The 20,510-nt window shown below is 47.0% G+C and overlaps 1 protein-coding gene across 2 annotated transcripts in view; it reads right to left on the reverse strand.

Annotated features, from left to right (window-relative positions):
* Positions 1-6,271: 6,271 nt before the first annotated feature.
* Positions 6,272-20,510, reverse strand: part of CAPN14 (calpain 14) — a 38,335-nt gene continuing 24,096 nt past the window's right edge. For both annotated transcript variants that reach the window (XM_053590098.1, XM_053590099.1), the window contains exons 12-21: positions 18,429-18,634; positions 17,584-17,620; positions 17,041-17,097; positions 16,357-16,414; positions 13,741-13,805; positions 12,371-12,439; positions 11,621-11,699; positions 10,915-11,031; positions 10,472-10,527; positions 6,272-8,143 (exon numbers count right to left, since the gene is read on the reverse strand). In XM_053590098.1, the coding sequence (XP_053446073.1) occupies positions 8,117-8,143; positions 10,472-10,527; positions 10,915-11,031; positions 11,621-11,699; positions 12,371-12,439; positions 13,741-13,805; positions 16,357-16,414; positions 17,041-17,097; positions 17,584-17,620; positions 18,429-18,634 (771 nt within the window). In that variant the 3' untranslated portion in view covers positions 6,272-8,116. The remainder of the gene's footprint in view (positions 8,144-10,471; positions 10,528-10,914; positions 11,032-11,620; positions 11,700-12,370; positions 12,440-13,740; positions 13,806-16,356; positions 16,415-17,040; positions 17,098-17,583; positions 17,621-18,428; positions 18,635-20,510) is intronic.

The raw sequence follows: 20,510 nt of genomic DNA on the forward strand, positions 1-20,510 counted from the left end.
GAAACCAAGCTAACTGTTGAAGCAGATTTCCCGACCCCAGCTCTGGCTCCCTTGTTCTGGCCCCATGTATCATTGGGAAAGTCACCTTGCTGCAATAGTAGCCTCTAAGTCACTCAACAAAAAGGCTCACAGATCAAAGGGACTCTGGTTACAGGGTTAAGTCAATTTAAAACATATAGGGAGAGGGCCAAACTGGGTGGCTCATGCCTATAATCCTAGCACTTTGGGAGGCTGAAGTGGGGGGATCGCCTGAGCTCAGGAGTTCAAGACCAGCCTGAGCCAGAGTGAGACCTTGTCTCTAAAAATAGCCAGGCGTTGTGGTAGGTGCCTAGAGTCCCAGCTACTTGGGAGGCTGAGGAAAGAGAATCGCTTGAGTCCAAGTGTTTGAGGTTGCTGTGAGCTATGATGCTAGGGCACTCTACCAGGGGCAACAAAGTGAGACTCTGTCTCAAAAAATAAATACATAAGTAAATAAATAAATAAATACGCAAGGAGAAGCAAGAGGAGAGAGACAGGCTGGGGCAACACACTCAGAACACGGAGTGAGAGAGTGAATGGACCACACATGCAGGTCCGGGCCACGCAATGATCACATGCCCTGACCCTCTCCCACAGCAGCCTTACAGGCTCATGGTGTGATTTCAAGCACCAGAGCTGGGGCCTAGACAAACAGGCCTTAAAGATAGACGGTGCTCAGGGCCCAATCTCACGTGTGCTCCATCAAAGAGACACAGGGCAGGTACGTCTGGCCACAGATGTAGCTTATTTACTCATTGCTGAAAACCAAGAGTGTTTATCTGCATTTCCAGGTGCTCAAATGGGACCACAGTGGCATCGCCAGTGGGTGGCTGACTGAATACTGAGGCCTCGTGCATCTCACATGTGGTTGATAAATCCTGAATATTCGTTGCTTCACGCACCTCATGTATATTTAGTGCACATCATGAATTCTCGGGAGCAGAATGCTCAGCTCCTCGTCCCTATCAGTGCTCACACACATGTGCTTTGCATCTTTATGTCTAACGTGTCTCCTGATTTGTTCCCTTGTTTACTAGAGCAGAATCTGAAATTCTCACACCAGCAAAGGCACATTACACCAGGCCTGCTCACCAGAGCAGTAATCCCCTACTTCGAACCCCACTTTACAGTTTGCACAGGCCTTATTTCTTCTTTGCTACCATCCTGTGAGGCAGGAGTAAACATCTCAGTTCAGACAAGTACAATCGAGAGATTAAAAGCCTTTCCTAAAGCCACAAGTACATAGCCAGTTGGTGGCACAGGTGACACCAGCTCGAGTCCTCTGGCCCCTGGTCAAATGTGTTTCTAGTTTTATCAGTCCACCTCTGAAACATTTCCACTCCCTTAAGGACCCCCAATTCTCACCGCAGAACTCGCAGAATTCAGATCTTGTCACATCTTCTAAGCTTGTTACAGTCTGATCTGAAGAAAGTGTAGCTTCAGGAACCCTGAGTATCAGCTGGACACACCATGCACACCATGAGTGCACATATATGCACAAGCTTCACAGAGAAAGGGGGTGCAGCAACAAACAGGCCCACACAGCAATCTCAGGAAGCCTGCACTCCCAACCGCATGATCATTATTCCACAATGGGAGTCCATGGGAAACTTCCCTGCAGCGCAGGGCCTCCGGAAGCTTATCTGCTCCAGCAGACAGGTGGCAGTTTGAGCAGAAGAGTGTCTGCTCCCTGAGAACATCACAGTCCTCCCAGCATGGAAACCCAGGCCAAGTGCACGCTAACGATCTCTCATTCATCCCTTGTCAAGGAAGCCAAGGACCAGGAAAGTATGTTTTTGTGAGTTAACCAACCAAACTGCACCCAAGGGACTCACAGGCCACATGAAACAGGGGTAAGCATTAGTGCACAAGCCAGCTTGTGGGTGGGTGGGGGTGGGGGGGGGCTGACCCAGACCACTTCTCCAAGTGTGTGCAATCCCCAGAGTGAATGAGAGGAAGGGGGTTGGCCCAGGGTCCTGCAGGCAGGTCCCCAACCCTGCCTGAGCCTGTGCTGCAGCTGCTTGCCAAGGAGCCTTGGCAGGCCTGCCTTATGCCACTGCTGCCATCGAACCATTGGGGCTCCATACGTAGCTGGGTGAGAGGAACATCGCCCTTGGTGAGGCTCCCTTTTGGGTGAGACTTGATGTGAGGACAATAGAAGCCAGAACAAAGAACAATCTCTTTGATAATTTCATTTGGCAAAAAGATCCCTCTGGGAAATGAGTCTTTTGTGCAAAAGCCCTCAATTAGATGTATTCCAAGCAGAACCAAAGCTCAGGTTTCAGGCACCAGAGCCTCCTGGCCTGAGGTTTGCTCTGATTTGGAAACCACTTGGCTTCTCCCTCCCTGGAGTGCTAGAACCATTGCGTAGAGGGGGTGGGGCTCTCATTTGAGGGTGAACATGCTGGAAAAGGTAACAGTGAACCACAGCAGAACGCCCGCCACTGTACCAAGCAGCCTGTGTGAGTGATGGCACGTGACCATGTCCTGTGGACCACGGATCTGAACGTTGGCGACTCACCAGTGATAACTTACGCAAGCTGGACTCAATCAGGCACCGCTTTAGAGGCCAGCCTGTGCTCTTGGCAAATTTGCTGTCTTTAGCCACATGCACATTTAGAAATTTTTGTGCAACCTCCTCCAATATGAATAGACAAAATGAGAAGTTAGGCAACTTGTCTGAGGCCCCACAGACCACTTTTCAGGAGCTCTAAAAGCACCCAGACCCCTGCCACGCTGAGACCTGCTCTTTCTCCACCCCACGCTGCCTGTCTAGGGATATACGACTTCTAGCAAAATTTTCTTCTTGAAAGCACTAAAGTGAATGCGAGTCAAGACTTAGTATGGAGGTGAGGACAGGGAGCTAGAGGGGGGCTTAACAAGCAGGCCTCACCCGAGTCTAGGTCTGACCCAGGACCCCTCACTTCTCCCTACTCACAGAGCATCTACCCCATGATTTGCAACCTGAAAGGTAAAGGCTCTGGACCTGGAGGAATTCTGAATGGGTGATGGAAAATGATGCGCATGTGCCTTGGGTGTCAAGTACAAAGAAGTCTTCTGATAGCATCTATGATCTTTGAACTGCCTGGTATGTGGCATCAGAGTGACACCAAACTTTACGTCACTTCAAACTTATGTCACTCTCTCCCTTTAGAGAGGAATCGTACGTCTCTTTACCCAAACCTTACATATATTTTAGGTATTTTCAGCTAGCAGCTCCAATCATTGGAGTATTTAAATGACAAGATTTAACTGAATTAACTTTACACATTTTTATTCATTAAATTCATAAATACTAAACACGAGCTCAGCACTAAACCAGGGCCTGGAATACAAAGGGTGAGTGGGCTGGGAGCTGTTGTTTCCCTCAAGGAGGTGCATTTAAAGGGAGTGCTTAAATAAATGGTTCCCTTTTTTCAGAAACAAATGCAATGTGTAAGATAAACAGTACATCAACTAAAAACTAGCCAGAAAATAGCACCAAGTCAAGAAATGTTGGCCTTTTGGGCTGAGTTAGGTTGGTGGACCACTAAATCAGCCTGAGTTTTCCAGACTGGCCTGGGCAGAAGTTGTCAACTGCAGGCTCACAGCTGTGGCAGCGTCCTGATGTGAGGACACTGCACCACCTAGCGTTGGCGTCAGCCTGGGTGCACAGCACCGATGTGGGAAGGAAGGTGCTCTGCACAGAGAAATTGGCACAGCTCTGAGTTTTCAAGTGCATTGCCAAATGCCAGGAATGCTAAAATAAGTGATCTCTCCTAGACTTTATAAGAGCGCCTCGAGTTCCTATTATCATCACCATTTTATTGAAGAGTCTGTAGAGCTTAAAAAAGGTGAAGTCTTTTGACAAAGGTCCCCTGATCTAAAAGGCCAAGGCAAGGATTTGAATCCAGCTGCCCCTGCACTCTGCCGACTTCCTGGCTTTGCCCGTGGAAAGGAAAGGCTCAAGTTTCTCATTACCGGGCTTAGAGTTCTTGGGTGGCATATCAGCCCCTCAGGACAGGATCTAGACGCCACAGCAGAGCCTGCAGGGGTCAACACCTGCCTACCTGGGTGGTCTTGTCTTATGCTGCTGCCCCCTTCCAGCAGAACCATGCTTAGCTCCCCTGAGCTGCTTACTATGTTCCAAGCACCCATTTCATTCCTCATATTGGTATTTTTTTCCATGAGCAGTGCCCTCTGTCTGAGTACCATTCTCCTTTTAGGTTCTTATGGTAAAGCTCATCTTTTTCTTTCAAGATGGTAAAGCTCATCCTCCAAGAAGCTTCCATAACCTTCTGCATTTCCACAGCACTCTGTGCATCCTGATCAGGGTGCACCTGACCACCTGTCAAGCCCCTGCAGCCCCCAGGAGACTGGGGTGCTCAGCACAGTGTCTGACCCACTTCAGGAGCCTTATAAATGGATAGATGGATGGCTGGATGTCCAGACAACTGGATGGATGGACAGATGGATGAGATGAGAGCTCACTGCCTTCCCAGCCTCACCTTTGCAAAGCCTCATCAGGCATGTGCAAACCAGCTGAGTTCATCTGCAGAGCTGGTCAGGACAGTGCACCAGGGCAGCAACACAGGTTTCATGGGAGTAAGTGTATTCTAGACTATATATCTCTCCCCACCTTCCATCTCTAGTGTCAAAGTAACATTTGAATTGCCTGGCAGGATTTTGGGAACAACTCTGGTCATATTAGTTCCCCAAAGTTGCTTGTTCTGTGGTCAAGAAAGTTCCCAGTGCTCTCATAAATGAAGCTGCTGCTTCTGGGGTCCGAGGTAAGCAGAGGGTAGGGTCCTATCTCAGTCCCTGCATTGGCGACTGGGTGGGGCCTCCTGGGGCCACACTTAAGGAAGTGGTTTCCCACGTTCAGAGAAGGGATATGGAAAAAGAGGAAAATAGAAGTAAAGTATAAAACCTTGGGTGTTTCAGATGAGTGGTCACTGAGTGACCATGTCCTTTAAAAATCAAAACAAAAATAAATGATAATAATTGTAAAAATTATTTGTCCTACCTGAGGGAGGGGAGCTGAAGCTTCATTTACTGGGTTCCCACAGCATGCTGGTATTATTTAATCTTATAATGACCCAGTGATGTAGGCATCTGGGGCTCCCTTTTGCAAATGAATAAACTGGATCCACTGTCACACTAGAATGTTCCTCCCCATTCTCTCCTCTCTTCCATTCCAGCTGGATTTTGTACCCCTCTGTCCTCAAGACGTTGGAGATGAGTGATTGAGGATCTGAGACTGGTGGCCCCCGAGGCCACTGTTGCAGGACCCCTGGGAACTGATCACAGCCTGCCCACCTTCAGGGCACCCACTTTTCCTACCCGTGGGCCTCAACTTTCATCCCCTTATTTCTTTCATTATAAATATAAATACATACATTTCATCCAGGAAACATCGGATTGGAAATCTCAGGAGCTAAAGTCCTTCTCTAACCCAACATGGCAATGGCAGGAAAGCAATGCCATTTATAGTTAGTCACTGACTGCCCTGCTCCAGGCCCCATCTACAATGCAGGAGGTTCTTTCTGGGTGACTGAATTTTTACACAAAACTTAAAAGAAGAAAAAAAAAAAACAGGGATAAATAAGTAGTAGGTATTTTAGTCCCCACTTGTACCAATTAAAATCATTTTTTTCCCTGAGATGTTGGCAGCCTAGAATAGGGCTCACCTTGCTATACCCTGTGTGCGTGGCTGGACTTGACAACTGGCATCTGGATTCCCTGACCTCACCTGCCCTGGCACCAGCAGGTGACTCTTCTCCCTCTTTGGCTGCACTTTCCACTTGCTCTGGTCACAGCAAACTTTTGACTTTCTGTCTTCCAGAACTGCTGATCTCTACCTCCCAGCTCTCCAGCCTACCTCACCTTGGCTCTTTTCCAGTTTATCAGCCCCAGGTTTCTACTTGCCCCCATATTCTGGAGGGACAGCCGATGGGAAGGGCTGCCAGGACAGAGATGGCTCTGCCCCTGCTCTCCAGGACTTAGCTTTGGGGGGGGTTGGAGGAAATGGGGGAAGGTCAGCAAAGACACGTCATACTTGAGTTGCCACAGTGACACATGGACTCAGGGGAGTGAGGGTAACACCTGTCCTGAGGGACACAGGAGGGCAGTTCAGACTACCAAGAAGCCAGCAGGAGGCACTCTATCAGACTTAATTTGGAAATAAATCCAAGTATCATACGGATTAATGGTATCTATCACCTTCACTTCACCCCCTCCCCCAAATTTCAAAAATTGCCTTCACAGATCAACACAGAACTGTTTTATTAAAACAACTATTTACAATGGTGGAATCTCATGGCAAAGATACTAATAAATAGACATAAAAGTCTTTAAAAGACTATAAAGGTGATCATTGTTTACATGTAAACAGTAATTTCTCATGTATCTGGCACTTAACAGAAAACCATTTTACATTTTATCATTTGGAACAAATGCAAGTTTTTCCTAAATAAAATGCGTTTCTCCCTGCATACACCATGCCCTGCTGTGCTCCCTTGTCTGGTACAGTACCAACCTAGCAGACGAGCAAATCTCCTCTGGTTCTGCTCTCAGTGGGCCCCTTTTCTCCCCTTGCTCAGCTTCCTTCCTTCATCTGCTGTGGACTTGGAAGCCAGATAGCCACGCTGGTTAGAATTGTTTGTAAATTAACAGTAGATAGAATGTAGGCTAAGTGTTCCTTCTTAAAATGCTTGGGACCAGAAATGTTTTAGATTTCAGATTTTTTCGGATTTTAGAATATTTGCATTATACATTAATATAATGTATGAAATGCTCCAATGAGCGTTTCTTTTGAGGTCATGTCAGTGCTCAAAACTTTCAGATTTGTGAGCATTTTAAATTTTGGATTTTCAGGCTGGGTGTGGTGGCTCACACCTGTAATCTTACCACTCTGGGAGGCTAAGGTGGGAGGATCCCTTGAGCTTAGAAGTTTTAGATCAGCCTGCGCAAGAGTGAGGTGCCATCTCCACTAAAAATAAGAAAATTAGCTGAGCACTGTGGCAGGCACCTGTAGTCCCAGCTACTCTGGAGAGTTCAAGCAGGAGGATTGCTTGAACCCAGGAGTTTGAGGATGCTGTGAACTAGGCTGAAGCCCTGGTATTCTAGTCTGGGCAACAGAGTGAGACTCTGTCTCAAAAAATCATAATAAATTAAATAAATAAATGTATTTTGGATTTTCAGATTTGAGATGCTCAACCAGAGATAATAACTGGCTTTGAGGTGCTAACCTATGAATAAAATCCAATGACTTTGGAAAAAGGCCTTTTTTCTGGCTTTGCACCTGTGTTCTGGGTTGGCAGGAATGCCACAAAAATGATGTATCATGGCAATAGTTAAAAAAAATCAGATATACCAGCTGTCCACTGATTGATTCTTCAATTTATCATGGATTTGTTGTTCTTTTTTAAAGTAGGCACACCAAGAGTTTCTGGACTAATTTGAAATATATCTGATAGTCTACAGGCTAAGTAAACAGAATGACATCTGTCACCAGCAGAAGTCTTTTGAGAAATCACGTGTTATAAAACCACTGGGTTCCTCCAAATCCTATCATTTGGAGCTACTGTCAGCAGAAGGCCATCCAGTAACCTCAGATGGCAGAGCCAGCCCACCCCACCTACACCCTGCTGTTTCTCTTATTTTATATGTTCTTGAAAGCCCATGTCTTTAGCAATTTACAAATGCTGGTATAGATGTCTAAGGACACATCATTCCTGCTTCAGACCTTGAAACATACACTATTACCCACATGTGATGACATTTGGCAAGTCAAGCTATGAAGGCAGTGTCATATAGATGGCCGAGGGTACCATCTTTGGAGTCAGATTGGTTAGACCATGTCAGGAAGCATCCCTACTTAAGAAAAAATTGTGGTCATGGGGAAGGAAAGCTGTCCTTTACAAATCCAAGACAATTTCTACTGCCTCCCTTCCCTTCCCGCATGCTGGCCATCTGAAGGAGAAATCTGCCCAGCTGAGAAGGTGATGGCTGACGATGTCCCCCTGAAGTACAGTGAGCTGGAGGGTGGAGGTTGGTCTCAGCCAAAGGCTACCCTTGGGCCACATGCAGAGTCCTCAGTGAGAGCAGATGAGGCTTCTCAGGAGTACAGTATCAGCATCAGCCACTGGACGTGACGGGAAAGCAAAGAACGGTCAGTTCAAATCTACCTCTGACTCAGTCGCCTCCTTCTCCCTCCCGGGGAGCCACCAAGACAGGACATTAATGAATGGTTTAGCCAGAGGGACCACACCATCCATTAGTAAGTATAAATCAACCCAAAATATAATTAACCTTGACTTCTCAGGTGCCTATGAATGATGACAGCCAAGGTAGAGGCTGATTCTGTATTCAATTCTCAATGAATTTTTTCCCCCATGAATTCAATTTGGCACGCTCAGGCCAGCCAGTGCAGGTGTGCAGACTGGTAACAGAAACCCATTAGAGCATATTCTACATGTTTACATTTATGGGCCCCTCGGTCTGACAGCTTTATGTGGGTGTGATGAACAATCTCTCTGACTCACACAGAGGGGACCTCTGGGGAAACCACTCCACAGGCAAGTCCATCAAAATGATGATGCTGATGATGAAGCTGATAATGCTAGAGTCACCAGTGGTGTCAGAGAAAGCCCCAGAGTGGAATTCCAACAAGCGGCTTCCATTCGCTGCAGACCTTGGGTGGTTCTGCTGTTCTTGTGCTCATTGAGCTGAGATAGTCAGAACTTGAGGTGATCCCAGAGACCACCGAGCCCCCCTCATGGCATGTGGGGAAGCTGAGGCCCAGAGATGCAGTATGTTCACCTAGGTCCCATAGCTAATAACAAGAAATGCTGTGGCTTCAACTTAGACCCCATCCTGTTTTCCTCCCATGAAAGCACTTTGCTTTGCTGGAGTCAGCCACGTGGTGGGCTGTCCTGTGTCAGGTGCCACACTCACATCTCCCTCTTCCTCCAGCTCTGAGCTTGTCACTGTGAAAGGAGTGCCTGCGGTCAGGAAGTAATGTCTCAGCAGCCTGGTTGGGGGCTAAGCAGTAGGGGATGGGCTCAGAGGCTCTCACCAGTGTCCCTGCAGCTGGTTCTCGCCTTTACAGACAGACATTGCAGAGACTGAGGGGAGACACAGGCTGAGGGCCCCTACCTCTTAGAGGACTATTCCATAGAATGGACATTAAGATCAAGAGAGACACTCATCTTTTCCAGAATCCTTTCTAAGAAACCCAAGCAGAGGAAGTGTTGCAGGAAAAAGAAGAGCAGATGCTTCAACTCCAGACTCCAATGTCCTTGCAGTGAACACTACCTAGCACCACTCCTGGCACCTAGCAGGTGCTCAGTAAATCAGTGCTATTGAAATGACTGGGAAAGACAATTGGTACCATACATGAATTTGACTTCTCCTAGCTGTATCACTGATTCATTCAACAAACATTTGTTAACCACCTACTGTGTACAAAGCACTGTATGAGATGTGGAAAGAGGACACAAAAGCAAGACTAGATGTAGTCCCTCTACACGTGGGGAAGACCACACCAGCCCTTCAGCAAGGCTTGTTTCTAGCCTGCAATCTTGCCTGATCTGACCCTGACCTTGGCACTGACCCTGAGTCAGCTTCCTCTCATTCCCTATATGCCTGGACTGTGCACAGCTGCTCCATCCAATCTGGGCCTTTCCTACTCCTCCCCCACCCCCATTCTGCCCGGATGGCTCCCTCTTGTCTTCGAGGTTTCAGCTTCACTGCCACCTCCTTCAGAAAAGCCTTGGTGGAATCCCTATCTAGACTGGCTCTCCCGTTACTGTCTTTGCTAGAGTTCCTTGCTGGACCCAAGTCTTTACCCCTCTCTGTGTCCATGTCCTGTCATGCCTGCCAAGGGATGAGGAAGAGGAGGAGACCCTTTCTCCATCTGTTGGAAATGGGCTTGGTCATGTGACTTGCTTTAGATGACAGAATGAGTGGCGGGTGTGTCAGGTCAGATCTTGGGTCTCAGAGGCCTTGCATATTTAAACTCATTTTCTTGTGCTTCTGCCATTGTCCTGAAGGCAATCTTTGTTGGAATTTCTTCAGTTAAGGTACTCAACAAAGCCCCCAGCAAACCCATAGATGCATGAGCAAGCCAGCCAAGATCTGAAGATTCCCACCCATGCAACTTGGGAACTAGGTGCTTGCTTGCTGTTGGCTGCCAAAGTTTCGTGGATCTGTCACCTGGCATTAATGTGACCGTACAAACTGGGTACACTTACTCAGTCTCCTGCTGCCTTCATCTGAGTCTGGTGCAAAGCGGGCACTCAATAAATGTCTGATGGATGAATGAATGTGTGAGTGCAATGAATGTAGTGCTGAGTCTCAAACTCAGTAGAATGAAGGGTCCCCAGTGCCCTTCTCCATCCTAGGAGCCAGTTCTTGCATTGGCCACCTCTACCTAAGAAGATGTCAACTGCCTCCTTGGGGAGTGTCTTACCTCCGGCTTCCGCAGGTATATTCCTTTGCCATCTTGAGTTAAGTTTTGGAAAACATCTGTGAAAGTGCAGCAGAAAACAAAAGAATTAATTTGTGTGTGTGCTGGGAACACTAGGATCTACTTCCTCCCATTCATGCCTCACATTAACCACATCCATGCTGAAGATGTGAGGAAACCCAATTCCTGCCCACATATCAGCACATGCGGCCACACTTTACCTAACTGAGCTACTTCAAATCTTTGCCTCTGGAAAGAGGCAGGGTATGAATTAGTGTGGGTAGACATGGCCAAGTTTCACAGGCACGGGGCCAGGTTCCAGTAGCTCCCCTGGCCTGTCATTCCTGGGCTGGCAGCTGTCCTCCCCTATGCTTGAACTAGGGACAAGTGAGCAATCACAGCCCTGCAGAGGAAGCCCTGGCTGTCCCTCCTTCCCGCCAGCTCACCCTCCATGTTCTCCGCACGCAGCATCAAGTGAACAAAGCTGACAAAGTCCATGTGCAGGCTGGGGCCGCCGTAGCGGATCAGCATCAGCTGGCAGACGTCATCACTGAGCACGATCCCTGCAGTGAGCACAGGCTCCCATGGGGGGTGCTGGGGTCCCGGCCTCAGCTCCCCTCCCACCCGAGGCCCCTTAAGTGGTCCCTCCACTTCACAGACCTGAGTCCTGACAGCATGGAGACCTTCTATGGGGTTCATTTTGAACTCCTTAATTATTTAATCAATTTCTTTTCTTTTCTCTCCATTCCCTACCCCTGCCCAGTTAGGCAGCCTGCGTGAGGCCCTTCTCATCAGGTGAATTACTGGCCTTCAAGGCCAGAGGCAGTCGGCTCCGCAGTCAAGAGCATCTGCTTTTAAATCCTGGAGGTCCTGGATTTAAACCCCAGGTAAGTTATTTAACTTCTCTGAGCTTCGATTTCTTTCTCTGTCAAGGGAGATTATAATAAGGTGTTGTTGAAGATTAAACGAGAACCTGGATGTGCCGCCCCTCAATGAATTACCTTTGATCACAGCCACAATAACAATGAGTGTTGCGTTACGTGCAGATCCATGTCTTTGAGAGTCACCTGTCAGTCACTCAGAATACCCTGCCTCCTCCCTGCGAGTGTGCACCTGCCCACAGGCCGCCAGCCCCACCCCTCCTGTGCCTACCTGCCTCCCTCATGGCGGCCCGCAGTTGCGCCCAGTTCAGATAGCCTGACCCATTGTTATCTTGTTTGTGGAAAACCTCCTGCAAAGAACCACAATCAAAGGCTAAGGAAGCCAGGCACTTCTGAGCTCCCCCTGAGAGCCTCTACGTGCCCCAGTGTCCTGCACAAGGCCGGGGACATCTGAGGCTCCAGCAGCAGGGCCTGCCACTGGGATAACAATGTGGCAGTGAGTCCCCACTAGGCTCCCACCACCTCACATTTCTCATGGAACAAGGCTTCTGAGGAAGGAAAGGACTTTTTCTCAGGGGATAGTGACAGTCTGGGTGTAGGGAAATGTGCTTAAGCACATTAACCACCCTTTGAAGTGGCTCCAACTTCATGACTCAGACAAGTGGGAGAACTGTGAGCTGTGAGTAATGATTAGAGGAGGAGGACAGAGCCAACTGATGAAGGACTTTAAATGCCAAGCGTGCGAGGGGGTTTGGACTTTCTCTGAAGCCAAGGGGGAGTCTTAAAAAGCTTTCCGTAAGGAAGTACCATGATGAGATACGTGTTCTGGAAATACGGAACGCTACTGCAACAGGCTGTCTGGCTTGGGAGAGGGAGGGAAGGAAAGGCTCACCGACAGGAGAGCAGAGCTTTGGTGGGTTGGACATCCAGGGCTGTGCGGGCAGAACTGTCTGCTATAGCTTTGCAGAATTGCCATTTCTGTGCCACCCTCCAAAGAGGTGTGGTTAAGACTTGCTCTTACCTGGTAGAGCATTAGTTGCCTCCACAGGTCCCTGAATTCCTGGATGCTCACAGTGCCCGACGCATTAAGCTGATAACAGGTTAAGGCACAAGCTGCCAGGGAGAGTTCCACCCTGACCCTGCAGGCAGCCATCGGCCCTCCACACAGCTGTGTGCACTTGGTAGGTGACCCCATGCAATGTCTGATATCCCAAGTTTGCCTTGAGTCACTGGCCAGTCCAGCCCAGGGCTCCTTTGCCCTTGGTAGGAAAGGACAGGACACAGCAGCTCTGGGACAAGTAATGTCAATGGAGGTGATAACAGTGGTGACCACAATTATTATTTAGTGAAGCGGGACATTTTGACATGGCCATTTTGATGTAATTTAAATAAAAACGGTAACCTTTTCTCATTATTGTTTAAAAACCAGTTTATGGAAGAATTCAGGCATAGCGTGACTAAGGACGCCTCTCATATATTCAAAGTCTAATGGTGAGCTTGGTGTGCCATGTCCTGGTACCCCCGGCACCAAAGAGACTGGATCAAAAAGCCACCATGCACCACCTCGGAGCCCTCCCTGTGGGTCTAGCCTGTTCCATGCTTACCATCTGTGCTATTTCACCTATATGTAGCAGGTGAGGTAGGCATCAACTCCGTGTTCCAGAGAACAAAATGATTCCTCAGGGAGTTCATGATCTTGTCCACGGGGTGACAAGGCTTGGACCTGCTCTGATGCTATACACCTAACCACCATCCCACACTGTCTCTGAAATTCTACGCATTGTTTTTGTTGTGACAATCCCTCTCAGACTATCACCCCTATATGCTTCTCTGCAGTTTGGATAACCAAACTTTAATTAAAATTGTCCACTGAGACAGCATTTACTAGAAAAATTGCAGGGCTAATATCAGAAAAGCTGAGTTCATGGAATGTTGTTTAACTTCTCTGAGCCCTAGTTTTCTGATCTGCAAAGGGGAGGGTCACCACCCAGTCACCAAGTAGAAAATACAGGGCACCAAGGCCTTTGTAAAGGCTTTTGTAAACATGGGGAAGTGTAAATTCACCATCACCTTGCAGCTGGTGCATCCTCACTCTCAGGAAATGAGGTTATTATTGTGGGTAACTAATAGTGATCATCTGTTAGATCATAGCTCTGTCCTCCACACTTTGCCTGTGTTATCCTATCTCTATCCTCACATCAATCCCACAGAACAGGTTTTAACACTATCCATTCTTCAGAGGAGCACCTGAAGGCACCATGAGGCCCAGTGACTTGTCCAAGATCCCACAACTAGTAAGGGCTGGGTTTGGGAGTCGAATCCAGACTGTCTGGCTCCAGTGTAAAGATCTCAATTAGCCCGGCACATCTACCCCACACCCGGAAAAGATACGTCCAGGAGGGCCAGGATCCCCTGGCAGGCTTCAAGGCTGAAGAGGGGCTGTGTGCTCCCCAGACCTGTAAGGGAGCAGAAGGGCTCTGTGGGGAGCTGGCTCCAGGGATGCTCACCCTTTTCTGAGCAGAAAGACCTAATGACCACCACCACATACATGGGTTGGAGAGGGGGAAATACAGTGGACAGAGAAGGGGTTGTGGGGGGTTCCTACACAGTGGAATACGGTGACACCTTGTAGAGAACAGCCAGCGATAGCCTGGCTTTGCTCACACAGTAACCCCTATAAACATGTCCGCTAATGTAAGGAGGGTCTGGATCCCAGAGTTACAGGCCCCCAAGTCTGAGTGCTCTTTAAGGCCAGCTTGTTCAAGCTCCCACTGAAACTGGGGGATTCCTTCCCCAGGTGTCTTGATGGATGATTTCAGTTGGGGGTGCTCACTTTTTCACATGCAAAAAGTTCCCGCCAGGAGAACCTTGTTATGTGGAGTGCAAAGGGACCTCCTGTAATAGCCACTTGCTAAACCTAGTTCTGCCCCAGCGAAGCACAAAATGGCCTTTGTCTCCTCTTCGACTTCTGCCATACCTTCTAAACATCTAAATGTTTTTCCAACTATTCCTCAGATGTATTCCAACTTTCATCACCCCCTCTCTGGGCTCCATACTTCACTAGTATTACAAAATATGCTACTGTAACTTGAACATGCAGATGCAATTTGGTTAAACAGAATTCAGAGTACCTATCACTTCCAAAAAGGTTTTGGTCAAAATTTCCCCAATTATGTTTCAAGAGTAATGTTCTGCAAAAAAAAGAGTTCTGTGATCAAGTAAATGCAGGATACTTTCTATCTATAGAGCCTTTTTTCCATTCACCTGGACCTTAGCACGTGATAGGTAATAAGGACCCAGGTACATCTGACCACAGAACCTAACCCCTTTCACATGTATTTCATGGAACACTTACTAAAACCTCTTAGTTTCTAATGTTTCCTGGGACATGATTTCAAACACACAAATCTAAATGCTTCCATTACATGCAGCCTGAATTTGTACGAGCAGCAACTTGAAACCATTAGCTCATGTGAAGCTGAAGGTCAACTACATTAACCAAATATCTTTCACGTAAGCTGCTGCAAAAATGAGGTGTCTTCCACAAAGAAGCTGTGCAACCATTTTTTAAAAACATCATTATGGCAGTGGTTTATTATTCTTCTGACCCTACATTTCATTTTTTTTTAATTTGGGCACAGCTTGTTGATAATATTCAGGATTTCAATTCTGCTGTCTTTTACATCAATGATGTCTCCCAGCTTTTTGTCACCTTTAGATCCAATGAGCCTATATTCCAGGTCTTCTCCCAAGACATTAATAAAATTTGGGGAAATGAATGGGACCACCAAGGGCAGAATCTAGGAACTCTCATTAAACATCCAAACATCTAGACTCTCAACTATAACTAGATAGTATTATCCATATTGTATAACTCTTGGGAATGGTGATAAGATTTGTTATGACTACATCTATTATTATTATTTTCCATCCCACATTTTATTATTTATCATGGGAGAAATGCTTCACCAAAATCTATAGTAGTTCTCTGATCTATCAATCCAGAAACCCTATCCTAGGACTGAATAAAAATAGTTTGTCCACACATTCTTTGGAAAAGTGTTTGGCATATTTGTGATCAGGTATTTAAAAAACTTTAAACATGTAGGAGCCTTCTCTTCTAGATAACTTCCCTAGAATCAGACCTAGATTTTTTTTTCTGTGGGGAAGTGAAAGGAGGCTTCTTCTTATGTTCTATCATTTCCAGAGTCTTCCCTTCTGGCCCTTTTACTGATAACAAAGTTTGGCTTTGAGAAGCTGTGAGGAAATTCTTTCAAACCTTGAATCATATGATAGCTTGGACTGTAATTTGTCTAGGTTTGAAATCTTGGCTTCGTATAAGGGAGAAGTAATCATCTGTCTTAAGTCACAAATACTCTTTAATTGTTTTTTCACTTTTTTCATTCTCCTTTCTGGAAAAATCAGCCTATTTCTTCCATGTTCTTCTCACTCCCAATATATGTATAATATAAAATATTTTTATATGAACTTTAAGCCTTTCTTATAATTTATCCCAGGCTTTGCCTGAAGGCAGCCACACTGCCCACTTGCATTTTGTAGGGGGTGTGCACTCTCTTCCAGATTTTTATAGGTTGATCAATTTAAACTCGAGTTCATCAGAGAGCTCCCTGGGTAGGCTAGTCAATACTCAATATTTATATCCCAGGTTGAGGAAATGGGGGCAGTTCTTCCACATGAAATTGATATGCCAAGAAAGAAATGCATAGCTTTTATTTTCAAGCCGGCAAAATGGCAGAAATCATTTTCAGCACCTCATATCTCTACATCCAAACTAAGAGGGGAGAAAAAAAAGCCCTATTTTCAAAGCTGCGTGAATTCCTCTACTGCTTTGTCAGACCATATAACCCACCCCCGAGTAAAACATAGCAGCTAGCTGGGGCAGGGCTCAGGAATTCACGTGTCCCACCAAGAGAAAGAGAAGCAGAGGCAGAGTTGAGAAACGCCATGTCCCCTCAGAGTCCTCTAGTGTGGCTCCAAAGCCTTTACCTGACCAGGTCATGTGGTTCAGGATCTGCTGCAATTGAACTGCATTGATCTCTGGATACTAAGGGAAAGCAGAATGGCAAGAGAAAATCACCATTCCTGAGGCTCATTAGATGGCAGAGAGGTCAAGTGCCTAGACAAGGTAATTAAACAGGGATTTCCAGTATGTTTCTTGCCCTTTTCTGAAGGGCCTTGCACGTTTTAGAGAGTGTGGCCTCCAGAGCCCTGCACTTAAACCACTCACCTCCCGCCAGGTGCAGATCTGGGCCAGCCCAAGGGAGGAACTCAGGGGGAGCAGGCCCACCCCCTCCTCCTGACTTCACCCTGATGCACCCAGGCTTGTCCTTGTCAAGATCTCCTTCTCACTCTCTTTACCACCCCCATCCCCATCACTGATCCTCTGCTCTTCTGTACCCCATTATCTCAGGGATAAAATGCTTTTCCTACGACTAATCAATGCAGCCTCTACAAACAGATAATCATTTTAAAGGAGCCTTTCAAAGAGAATGGCTCTACTTATTTGTCTAAAAACTTGAGGGCTTTGATAGAAAGAGGCAGTCTGGGGACTAGGTAGCCTCCAATCACAGTCTGTACTCAGCCTCTAGCAGATGCAACCCACTTCATAAAATGATACTTCCACTTTGTCCTGGCTCCTCCCAGCCCCTCTACCACACCTGATCGACCAACCTTTTGAAAGAGTTTGGTGAAAAATTCATTCTGCCCTTCATTTTGTTCTTCTATCTCCTATAGGAACAGACACATAGAAATACATCATAATTCACCTGTAGAAACGGACTCTCATGCACACACTAACATCTCAGGGCTTCCATGCCCCTGAAGTCCAGGAGCTTGACCTTGCATTATCTTTCATTCTACAAACATCCCCTGCCGTGCCAATTCTCCCTGGCTTTGGGGAAGTCATAGTGAACTGGGCAAAAGAAACGCCAGGTAGAGAGAAGCAGAAGAAGGTATAATGTGAGGGCAGCTCGTGCACCCGGGCTCTGGACCCTCAGTGACGAGGACCTGGCCGAAAGGGCAGTTCTCTACTCTTTCTTGTTGCAAAAATAACAGAACCTAGGTACTCTTAGGACACAACAAGTGATGTTGTGTATTTGTCATCGAAAGAGGTCTGCAAGGATCTTCCTCTGACCCCTTAACTTGATGGAAGAGACCCACCATCCTGGCTTAGAAAACAGTCCCAGCCATGTGGAATTCCACTTGACTACTCACCTTAGTGAAGACAACACTGGGATTACTGCCAATTTCACTGAGGGGGCAAAAAAAAAAGAGTTTCCTTTGGAGAATTTTTCGACCAATATTCTCCCTTCCCTGGGAGCTCATCTGCCAACTTTCTTAGTCAAGGCACCATGGGGACCTGCCTCACCTGCCTCTTCTCCTTACAGCGCCAGTTCAGTGCACTGGTTGCACCTCCCCACACCCTCATCTGGCTACTCTTACTCATATTTTAAGACTCAGTAGTCTGACATGGCAGTGAGGCCCAACAGCAAGTCACCTCTGGCCAAGATATGAATAACTAAACAAAACACACACATACACACACTTGGCACAGAAGGGCTGGCATGTCAAAACAATCATAGGCAAAATAATAAGTTTGGTTGCATATGTGGGTATTGATTCAACTGCATACAGTAGTAGCTAGTTAGTAACAGCCTCACTCGGCTAAGCAACCCCTATGCTGCTCTTAGGAGTCACCTGCTCCCTGAAGCTAACCCTGCTTCCCCAGGCCCTTGGAGGTTGGCTCAGAGGCTCCTCTTTGACGCTGTTCTAACACCCTGAGCATATCTCACATTGAGTGCATTGTCAGATCTGTAACTGCGCACACATCTGCGTCCTTTCCTAAGCCTGAGGTTCATCTTTTTCTGTGCCATCTTTTTCTCTCTGCTGTCTAGCACGTGCTGGTTTGTAGTGAAGGGTGAATGGGAAGGAAGATGGTGTCCATGCTGAGCTGCCCTGGTGTCCTGCTCTCCCTGGCCTCTGCCATTTCAAACTTCACCCTCCACACCTGAACTTACCCGAGGGGGCCCCAACCTCTGGGAGAGGCCTCATGTCCTTACTAGAAGATGTGCTTTCTGGAGAAAATCCTGAGGACAAACTCCGACTCCTGGTGGGCCTCTGCCGTGCAGGGCACGATGAGATATGTCCCTGCCTCCAGCCACAGTTCCTGACTCACTTCTTTCTCCATGATGAATGTCTTAGGCTGGCTGAGGGGAGCACTTCTCCAGAAAAACGCAGGGGGCAATCTCTTTTGGTCATCATAGTTCTGTGGGTGGAGGACAGAAAGACATCAGTAGAGGTGACCCCCCAGGGCCTGTGGACAGCCCTGAGGCCTTTAGTGGGGAGCCAGGACCCAGGCGGCTTCTAATCTGCCAAATCCAGTGGAGGATGAGACTGAGGAGTAAGGAGAAAACCTCCTGAACACACTGTGGGGGGAGGCTTTGCTGGAACCCTCTTGGCACCAAATAAACAAGTCAGTTGACGAGACATTACGTTACAAACAACTCTGACACAAAACGACGTGAGAAATGCCCTGTGCCTGCAGTTTCCTTTTCATAGTTGAGGAGTCTGAGACTTAGGCAAATTAGGTCATCTGCCCAAGGTCACCCAGCTGGTATGAGTCCCAGCCAAAAGTTTCAGGCCAGGGTCCAGCCAAGGATTCAGGACAGCTGAGCTCCAGGGCCCATTTTCTTTACATGTCCTGATGCTGCCCCCAGGTAAGTACATGATACAATTTCAGGGTTGATTGTGGCGTGTTTGTGATCACAGATACAGGTGGACTACAGAGGGGAAAAAAACTGACATCACAATAGCTGCATCCAGATAACCGGGGCATTCCGTGTCACCTCAGTAAAAACAGCCTCGTAAAGGGGACAGAGAACTGGGTAGCAGCTCGGAAGACCTGAGTCAGGTCTCTGGTTCTGACATTGCTTGAGCATTTGCTTTGTTTTATCTCATATTCTCTCTTTCTCTCTCCTCTAACAAAACTTAACTCCTGATGATGAATGCTTTCTGTTATCAAACAATGAGAATTAGGAAATCGTCCAGTTTCCCTCCTTACCTTGGTTGCTAGGAATCTCAGAGCTAAATTTTATAATAGTAGCTACCCTGGGTTGAGTTTTCCTGGCAGGTCAAATGCCTATCTAGCTCTCATTCATATATTAGTCTTTTCTTGCCTTTTGAATTTTGTATGGGGTTTGAAGTTCTCTTTTGTTATTATAGGTTGACCAAATTCTATTTAGAAGTAGATGTGACATGAGTAACTTTTTCCTTGTAACTTAATAGGCAACTTGGGGAACTCTAAGTGCTCCCAAAAGAGGGAGGGGAGAAAAAAGCAATTGCAAATGGTTTCTTTATAAAACTCCTCTAACTTCATTTAGTCCAACCTAAGAAAATCAAATTTTTTGCTCTTGTTTTCTTTGGGAAATAACAGTGCCACCCTCAGCAGCTGGGGTTTCTCAGGCCTTCTTACCTCACCCCTCCAGGCAGCCCCCTCAGCTGAAGCATAGAGTTGTTCTTGTCTTTCTGCCCCATTTTTTCAAGCTTTTGTTCCTTCCTAGGGAGGGAGACTTCGTGATCTCTGTTGGCCCATATGCTTTAGGTCTATTTAATTGTGGATTCCGTAACTTAGGCAAAATTGTGATTTATCATCCTACCTGTGCTATGACAGCCTTCAAAACTAGCCCTAGGTATTTATGTAGGAATTTAATTAATTCTAAAATTTATTGGTTCTACGCCAGGCTCAGAGACCTCTCTATAGATGTAAAGGATTTCTTGGAGTCCTTGGACAAAAAAGAGGAGCAGATGTCTTCACTGTTCACATACATGCAGGCAGTTGGCAGTACAATCAGACATTACCACAGCTTCTTACACGGTGTAAGGCCCTGCCGCGGCTTGGCCACAAGGGCCCTTGCTCCAAGCCAAGGTCAGCTGTCAAGGGTCGGACTCACCTTACTCATCTGAAAGATGAAAGGAGAGAGAGATCTCATTAGGCAGGAAATCCAGAAATTTCACAAGCCCAAACTGGAATAGAAGCTGATATACACGACTTTCCACCCAGAGAAGGGGCATCACTCTCCTCCCCCCTACAGGATCTGCTGCTCTGTCTGTGGCATCTGAATACATCTTTGGAAATTCTGGAA

The sequence above is a fragment of the Nycticebus coucang genome, chromosome 4 (genome assembly GCF_027406575.1).
Source record: "Nycticebus coucang isolate mNycCou1 chromosome 4, mNycCou1.pri, whole genome shotgun sequence".
Classification (NCBI taxonomy): Eukaryota; Metazoa; Chordata; class Mammalia; order Primates; family Lorisidae; genus Nycticebus; species Nycticebus coucang.